We start from the raw sequence: 9,361 nt of genomic DNA, 5'->3' as shown, positions 1-9,361 counted from the left end.
CCGAGGAGGATGTAGTCGGTGGAGGTCAGGGCGTGCGTGCTGATGAAGTCGACGATGGAGTCGCTGAACTGGGGGCGGGGTCCGGGGGGGCGGTAGACGAGGGTGCCTCGGAGGGTGGAGATGTGGTCTGTGTGGATCTGGAAATGCATGTGTTCGGCGGTGCTGAGGGTGTCGTCGGTGCTAGTAGAGACCCGGATGCTGTTCTTGTGGACGATGGCGATTCCTCCTCAGACTTCGTTGGTGCGGTCTCTGCGGGTGATCTTGTAGCCGTCTGGGATGGCTATGGTGATGTCGAGTGCGGAGGAGTCGTTCATCCACGTCTGTCAGGTAGGTGACGTCCGGGGATGTTGTGTCGAGCAGGTCCCAGAGCTCGACGGCGTGTTTGCGTGCGGAGCAGGTGTTCAGAAGTATGCATCGGAGGTGGTTGAGGTCTTTTTTGGCGGGTGGTTCGTCGGTTCTGAGGCTGGTGTAGCTGCAGTTCCGGCAGGTGAAGGGACCGTGTGTGCGTTTCGGGGCGGCCTTGAAGCAGGTGTGGGTCCGTCCGGGGTTGAGAGCATGCAGAGTGCTGGCATCGTAGTGGCGGCGTTCCTTGTGGCGGGTGCGGCGACAGAAGGCAAAGGCACAGGTAAGGGGGCAGCGAGTGTTACAGAAGGAAAAACGGGCACAGGGTTACCGGGGCACAGAGGGAACAGAACGCAAAAGGGCAGAGAGACACGGGGCAGCGAGGGGAACAGAGGCAAAAACCGGGCAGCGAGGGGAGCAGGGGGGGGAACAACGGGCAGAGAGACACAGGGCAGTGAGGGGAACAGAGGAAAAAAACGGGCAGCGAGGGGAGCAGGGGGAGAACAACGGGCAGAGAGATACGGGGCTGCGAGGGGAACAGAGGGAAACAACGGGCACAGAGCAAGTATAGGCAGTGGGGGAGGACAGAGAACAGCAGTAACAGACAGAAAAAAACGGAAACAGTATAGGCAAAACAATAGGAAATCAAACCTAACTCGGCAGCGGCAGACCCACAGGCGTTGCTGTGCGGCGGGGGAGCGACCTACCAGGTAGGGTCAAGGGTCGCTACCTTTAATCCCTACTGTCCATTAAAGGTAGGTGGGTCACAAAGGTTTGCAGTTCTAATAAGTAGGTAATTGTTCTAAAAGGGTTGGGAACCACTGGCCTAACAGAGTAAATTTACTTTCAGTTTCCTAATTATACAAGTACATCTTATATTAGCCTCAGCTCCAGTTAGACCAGTTTGCCTCTCACTCCGCCTGTCATGTGCATCTGTTTGCCTCTCACTCTGCCGGTTGTGTGAATCTGTTTGCCTCTCACTCTGCCTGTCTTGTGCATGTCATTTTTTTTTTTTTGCGGAGTTTTATATAGCGTGAACTTGACCCGAAGGTATCGGGTATCAGATCGCTTTACACGAGCACCAGTTGCGTTACAGGAGGACACATTCATTTTTTGTTAGACACAAGGAGATTAAGTGATTTGCCCAGAATCACAGGATGTTCAGCGTCATTGCCGAGACTCAAACTCGGTTCCCCAGAATCGAGGTCGACCACCCTAGCCGTTAGGCCAACCCCTCTCACTCTGCCTGTCTTGTGCGTGTTTGCCTCTCTGCCAGTTGTGTGCATCTGGTTGCCTCTCACTCTGCCTGTCTTGTGCATGTCAGTTTGCCTCTCACTCTGCCCATCTTGTACATCTGTTTGCCTCTCACTCTGCCGGTCGTGTGCAATCTCTTTTGCCTCTCCCTCTGCCCGTCTTGTGCATCTGTTTGCCTCTCACTCTGCCCATCTTGTGCATCTGTTTGCCTCTCCCTCTGCCCGTCTTGTGCATCTGTTTGCCTCTCACTCTGCCCATCTTATGCATCTATTTGCCTCTCACTCTGCCCATCTTGTGCATCTGTTTGCCTCTCACTCTGCCTGTCGTGTGCATCGGTTTGCCTCTCCCTCTGCCAGTCTTGTGCATCGGTTTGCCTCTCTCTGCCAGTCTTGTGCATCTGTTTGCCTCTCACTCTGCCCGTCATGTGCATGTTTGTTTCGCACTGTGCAAGTGGTGTGCGTGTTTGCCTCTCACTCTGCCTGTCTTGTGCATCTGTTTGCCTCCCACTCTCCCTGTCTTGTGCATCGATTTGCTCCTCACTCTGTCATGTTGTGCACCTCAGCGCAACCATCACCCTCTCTTGCTTAGCTTTCCTGCTCACTATACAGAGGACCATCCCCACACTGCAGGATGGATGGACCGCTCACTCATCTCAAATGCCTTGTCGGAAAGTGTCATTAACACTAGAAGTGAGGGTTTCCAAGTTCCAGGAGAGCTGAGAGAGGCACAATAAGCCAAATCTGGCATGGGGGGTTGGGTGCATGGAGTATCTGTGTGGGTGCATGGAGTATCTGTGTAGGTGCATGGAGGGCTGGAAGCATGGCTGGCTGGGGGCACTGAAGTATCCAGGTGGGTGCATGGAGGGCTGGAAGCATGGTGTATTCGGTGGGGCATGGAGTATTCGTGTGGGGGCATGGAGTAGCCAGGTGGCATAGAGTGTGTGAGTGGGTGCATGAAGGGCTGGGGGCATTGGAGGGCAGAGGCATGGAGGGCTGCCGGCATAGGAGGGCTGCCGGCATAGGAGGGCTGCCGGCATAGGAGGGCTGCCGGCATAGGAGGGCTGGGGGCATGGAGTATCCCGGTGTGTTTTACGTTTCACTGTGACGTAGCTCAGTGACTCTTTTTATGAACGTTACTGGAAGCACATGTGTGGGTTCTGGAGACAGTTTCCGCTGGCTGGGCTTGCACCTTCAGGCTGTAACAGCCTTACCACTAGACAATTAAAACAATGCAGTGCCCTTTGCCTTTCCTGCACAGCAGAAGGAACTTCAGCTCACCCAAAATTCCCAACAGAGCTGTGCGTGGTATAAAAACTGAGGAAAACAGTAATGGACTTTGCAATGACTTGCACAGAAAATATACAAACACATCCATGTACACTAAACCAATGAAAGGTATGCAAATCTTCCATCGCGTTGTGCAAACAACACTTTTATTAATTAACTGAAAAACATAAATTACCATCTTGATATCTAGAGCTATTAAGAGCAATAAACAGGAAATGCACCTTTTTACTTCCTGCATAAATGTATTGACACTGGACATCACCCCTACTGTGGGGCAGGACTCAGTTTGTGATTGTTTGCACTTCCATGTGTCCTTTGACAATGCTTCTGTCCCAACCTCAAAGCACCTCCCCACAGGCGCTGCCGCTTCAGTCGTGGTCAGCAGCGCAGTCGCCAGGGCAGCTGGAAGCCAGGTCATCGCCATCCTCATAGGCAGTTCCACACCAAATGCAGTAGAGATGTTTCTCTCTTAAATAAGCCGTCAGGGACTGCAGCTTCTCCAGGGAAGTCAACTCTTCAGCCGTGGAGTCCTCTTTGTCATCCCCATCTTCCTCTTCCTCTTCCTCCTCATCCTCCTCATCCTCAGGTTTGTCAATATTGGGCCAGAACCACAGTTCCTGAGGGGCTTGCAAGCCCTTCTGCTCGTCGAGCTGCAGACAGGCTCTTTGACTTTTCCTCAAATCTGCCTCAATCCTCATTTCTTCATGCTTGCTCTTGAACCGCAGGCGGAAGTGGTCTGCAGCTTGCTCCGATGCGCGCTGTCTCATCTGTATCTTTCTCCTATAATTTTCAAGCTTCTCCTCTGCTTTGCGCTTCTGCAACTCTTCATGGCCAAGTCCACTTCTGCCTGTTAAACAAAAAGATATTCATTAGACTCCGAGAAGAAACAAATAAATGTAAAATAAAGTGTTTTAAAATGTAAACTGTAATCCAACAAAAATAAAACATTACCAGCGTATGTACCCCGCAGCAACAGAACATGACAAGGATAAAGTTCACATCAACAAAACCAACATATTAATAAGGTAAGAATGATTTTTACTCAAGATCCTCCACAGTTTTAATTGTGCCTCACCAGCCTGTGTGCAGCAGTCAGATGTTAATCTGGGTACAGTAACATTGTGCATTTGTGGACCCATCACCCCCTCCTGCAGGCTGTCGGTTCGATGGCAGCCCACACCACAAATCTGCAGCTTGCCCTTATAGACCAAGACTTGTAGAAAAACGGCACCAAATTTTTTTTTAATCAATTTCAGTGATGGGAGATAAACAATTGAGAGACTAATAAAAATCTCGCCTGACACTCATAAATGAAACTCTGCAACAAAAGTGTAAGCCTCTAAATGTTACCGGACAATCATGTAAGCCACAGAAATCAAAAAGAAACAAGCATTTGCAATGCAATAGGTCTCGCATTTGCAAAAGTTTAAGCTATTAGCATTGTTCATGCCTGTTTTTTATCTATTTTATAAAACAAACACATAAATAAATGTCATTTTCATTTACAATGCCAATAGCTAGTGTTGCATTATTATTAGCAATGCCAACTGCGCACACTTTTATAATGCGAGACCTATTGCATTGCAAATGCTTGTTTTAACGAGGCCTCGAAACGGGTCTTTATCGGGCTCTGTTTTGTGCCCTGGCACAGGAGGTCTGGCACAGGCGGTCTGTGTTTTTTCTTGACTTCAGTGACAGCAGTCTGCTGTTACTGCAGTCCGGAAATAAGTGCCAGGGCGCAAAACAGAGCCCGATAGAGACCCGTTTTGAGACAGCAAGCACATCGATGTGTGAGTGCTCACACTGCTCACTTCTCACTAAAAGAAGTTACGGCATAACGTCATGCCTAGTGAGCGTTGTAGGGGAAGGGACATCCTTTAAAGAGAGTCATTTTCTCTCTGGATTTCCCTTCTCTTTTGGAAACTCAGGAGCAGCAATATTGTCGTGGTGTCACCAGGGCTTTAAGTGGAAGCTTTTCCAATATGATATACCAGCCATAGTTGCTGCTTATTTATCTTAAACTAACAACCATTGACAAAGCCAATAGTCCTAACTTGTTGTAGGTATAATGTTACTTGTTGTATCATATCTAGATGCAATGACAGAACCAGCAAAATAAAAGTCGGGAGGGGGGGGGGGGGGGGCACGCTATGCTTAGCACAGATTTTTTGCATATGTGTTTTAAGCCACGCCCTTAATTACATTGGCCACGCCCCTTTGAGAGACCCTCCAGTTTTTTCATCCCACTTAGAGCCCTGGTTACAACTGTAGGGTGTTTGTTTCACGAGTTCTAGATATTTGTTTTCACGCTCACGCTCTAGGCATTGACAGTTACAGCCGCTCAGCAAAGCTTTGTGGGTCCTTTGTCTGGTGGAGCGCGTAGATGATTTAAAAGGTGGCTGAGACATGCAGGATGAAAGAGTGTCAGTGTAGAATGCTGGAGATGAGAGACTGCCAGCGTAAGATTCAGAAACTGAGAGAGATCGCCAGTGTGGAGTGCAGGAGATGAGAGAGGCCGTCAGTGTGGAGTGCAGGAACGAGAGAGACCGTCAGTGTGGGGTGCAGGAGACGGAAGAGATTGTAATTGCGGGGTGTACGAGGTGTGGGAGACTGTCATGTAGGATGCAGCAAATGAGACTGTCAGTGTGGGTTGCAGGAGATGAGACACTGAGTATGGGACGCAGGAGACGAGAGAGATTGTCAATATAGGATGTATGAGGCGGGAAAGACTGTCATTGTGGGATGCAGGAGTTGAAATAGACTTAGCGTGGGACGCCTGGGATAGGAGAGACTGTCACTGTGGGATCCAGAAGATGAGAGGCAGTGTGAGTGCTGGTGTGTGGGTAAGAACGGACGGCATGTAAGTTATGAGAGTGCAGCGTGGTTTCTGTGGGGTGAAAGGGAGAGGAGGGCTGCTGGTCTGGGTGGATGGTCTATTGGAAGAGGGGGGTTGCCGTGGGAGGCACTGATGATGCAGTACTAAGGGAGAGAGCCAGTGTGAGCACCGAGTGGTCGCGTGACATGTGAGGGTACAGGTCGCGGTGCCTATGACACTGAGTGAGGGTAAGAAGCCGGATTTGACGGACAGCTAAGGTTATCTTCCATTGGCCTGCGGGGCGGCCGCAGATTGGTCAAGCGGAAGGGGAGACTCTGTGTTGCTGTGGAGATGCCAGAGTTACCGCAGAGTGCAGCTCCCACTACTGCTGGGGCTTCATGACAAATACCTCTCCTTAATCCTTGCGAGAGGCACCATTGCGTAAGGCTCGGTCTCCCTCTGGGAGCCCCTTCCGGGCGGCACCGGAGGAACAGAGGGAGATGGAAAGGGCGTGGAAGGGATGGCTCTACAGCTGCTGGCGCGAGATCTGGGGGCGGAAGGAGACAGGAAATAGGGAAAGAATGCCAGAAGAACTGTAATAATGAGGAGGTAAGCTACAAAACAAGTTAACGAAAAATGCTACTGCCGGCCACAGCTTGCAGTGCATGCGCGCGAGTGGTGCGCGCGCAGCAGAAATCACGCCATATGGCGCCTCTGCTCAAGCGCGCGCCCGCGCACATGCACTGCAAGCTGTATCCTGCGGTAGCATTTTCTGAAGCCCTCACTTAAAGTCTCGGCCAGACCAGCGCAAGCGCTGGGTCAGGCGAGACCTAAAAACTGGTTAATTCAGTGTGAAGTGTAAGGGGAATGCGAGGGATTTCTTGGCGTAAGAAATGATGGAAGACTTGTGAGTGAACTGCATCTGCTGGCTCATCTACAAGACTAACAGGAATAAAAGAGAAATGTGTTGCCGTAGACAAACGGTAACATGAAGGTAGGCACGGTCATGCAAAGTTTGTAAGAACATCAGTCTTAAGAAGGTGCGTGCACACACCCTGTAATGACTTCTCAGCATAATAAACTCACACTGATGCCAGCGCTGGATTTATTACAAAATGCACTCAGAGGGCATTTTAGAGATGCCCCCTGAAAAACGGCCAACTCCATCGTGCCCAGCTGACTGGTCTGCACCAGCCTGCCACACACACACATGTTTCTGACCCCCTGAGGTGGAAGCCCTTGTGCTCTTGTGGGTCAGGCACAAAGCCTGCTTGGGTGGAGGTGCTTCTCATCTACCCCCACGCAGGAACAGCATTCAGGGATGTGAGCCTCAAAGGCTTCCTGCTCTTTGTTATGCTAGCCAGGGCCTATCCAGCTAGTGTAGATGCCAGCCCCTTGACCAAGCCCCACTTTTTGGCAGCAAAGTCGGTGGGAAAATTAGTAGGCAGGAACTGTGCGTCACCATCAGCCAGGCCAACCCCTAAGGTGCCTTACACCGAGGTAACCTCCTCCTTAGGAAATCTCCATTTTGAATGGAAGGATTCTAGCCAATAGGATTGGGAAATGCCCCCTTCCCAACAGGAGGAGAAATACTAGGGGTGTAGTTACCCTAAAAGTTAAGTATCCCATTGGCTACTACCCGCCTGTATTGCCCCTAAATTCAGTATTTAGGGGCACCCCTGTATCTTGATCTTCAGATTCCTACAACCTACGATGGAGAAGGTTGATGAAGACAGTGCAGCAAAACCAGAAGCTGCCGACAGACTTGGCCCCCGCCCTCCTGGCCTGTCTCTGGGTTAAAGAACCTGCGAAGATGACGACGCCTGTCCTGTGGCCAGTGACTTCCAGAAACCCGAGGAAGACTGCCCCCTCTTCAACAAAGACCAGATCTCTTGGGGACAGCGGCCCTGTCCAGAAGAATCTAGCTACAAGGACTCCAGATCCAGCTCGAACCACGATTCCTGCCCACTCTGCACCAGATGCCCATGGCCCGAGTCTGAGTGGCTCACTTGTCCTGTGAAGTCTCCCCAGCGATCCTGACCTCGTCTCCAGCGGTTGCTGACCTCTCCTGGACTCCACGAAGACGCCTGCCTGCAGCCTCTTTACGAAGGGTTGCTCTGACCACATTTGGCCCCAGTGAAGAAAATCTGACACCAAAAGACACCCCTGCATCCTCAGCAACCCGACTTCGGTGAGCCCAGCCGACAGTGCCCAGGTGTCCGGCGACTCCTAAACTTACCTGCCCAGCTGTTGGTCACCATAGTCCAGCCTTCTGGTCCGAGCCTACAGCCTCTTTGTGCGACCGAGATCCCGCTTTACTTGCATTGGGCGCCCGACGCTGATTTGCACATTGTACCCGACTGACCCCTGTGCCGCTGGTGGTGTAGGACCGGTACTGCTTTGTAGACCCCGCTGTGCTCGCTTTAATCTCCAGGGTCTGTGCACTGAAACCTCGGGCACTTACCTGCTAACCACACCTCTTGTGGGTGCCCCCAGTCTCCATTGACTAGCATTGGGCTCAGTGACCTCTGCACCCAGCTGCCCCAGTGCTGCTGGTGGTATAGTACCTACCTTGATCTGGCCCTTGCCCAGTGTTGGTCCAAACCTTCGAAGACAGGATGTGTTAAGTTGAGTACTTACCTGTAACTGCATATAAATTGTTTTCTTTCCATAGGACTGCATTGCATTTCTGCCTTTTGCAGTAAATGTCTATCTCTTACCATTTCTACGTTTGCTAAAGTTTGATTGACATTGCCAAAGTATTTTTAATACTCCTGTAAAGTACTTTCAGACCTTTACAACACAATACCTACTGTATTTGAAAAGTACTGCTATACTCGAAACTGTTACTTACCTGCAACGGAGTTTCTCTTGGTTCTAATAATAAAATAAAGTAATAACTTTCATACAAAAATATCAGTCTTGGGTCTTCGAGTGTGCAAAAATTTCTTTCCATGACTGTGTACAACAAATGCTTAACACAGCCCTCTGATCAGCCTAACTGCTTGACCACACTACCACAAATAGAGACAGTTTCCTACAAATGTTTAAATAAGTCATATTTAAACATTGCCAGTTTAATAGAATAATTGTGAAAACGTTTGATGGAGTGGGGGGGATCCGATGATTTTTGTTTTCCTGGTGAGGCGCGGCATTAAAAGGTTTGAAGACCCCTGGTGTACAGTGATACTTTGCACAGCAGAGTGATCTACAGTATGGACCACCCCCCACAGATGCGAAAAGAGCTGTCTGCACCTAGCTATCAACGGCCACACTGAACAGGGATTAGGGACGAGACAAAAGGCTGCCCTTTTATCTTAACAGAGACTGAAGGCCCACCTTTCACCAACACCATCTATCAAATGGCCATGCTTCAGGGGGACTAATCAGCAGGTAATGTGTCTACTCTGTTCCCACTTCAGTGTTGAGGTCTCCACCATACAGCTTCAGGAATGTAAGCAAAACACTTCCACTGCCTGGGGGAAAAAAAACTTTACTACCGGTTGACCGGTTATTGGTTTAATTGTATTTTAATGCTTGCTATTTTAACTCGGTCACTAGCTGCCCAAGGACTCTAACCTGAGGCGTCCTGCTTCCTGGTCCACCACGGCTTGTGTCGTTTGCGTGCAAGAAGCTTTTAGCCTTATTTCCAGTTCGCCCTGTC

General features: G+C 50.2%; 1 protein-coding gene across 5 annotated transcripts in view; it reads right to left on the bottom strand.

The window, feature by feature from the left end:
• Positions 1-3,006: 3,006 nt before the first annotated feature.
• GPATCH11 (G-patch domain containing 11) overlaps positions 3,007-9,361 on the bottom strand; it is a 32,872-nt gene continuing 26,517 nt past the window's right edge. For all 5 annotated transcript variants that reach the window (XM_085643011.1, XM_085643013.1, XM_085643012.1 and 2 more), the window contains one exon: positions 3,007-3,729. In XM_085643011.1, the coding sequence (XP_085499137.1) occupies positions 3,251-3,729 (479 nt within the window). In that variant the 3' untranslated portion in view covers positions 3,007-3,250. The remainder of the gene's footprint in view (positions 3,730-9,361) is intronic.

This window comes from Triturus cristatus, chromosome 2_2 (genome assembly GCF_964204655.1).
Source record: "Triturus cristatus chromosome 2_2, aTriCri1.1, whole genome shotgun sequence".
NCBI lineage: Eukaryota > Metazoa > Chordata > Amphibia > Caudata > Salamandridae > Triturus > Triturus cristatus.
Note: the sequence above shows the minus strand (reverse complement) of the source record. Positions and strands in the feature narration are given on the sequence as shown.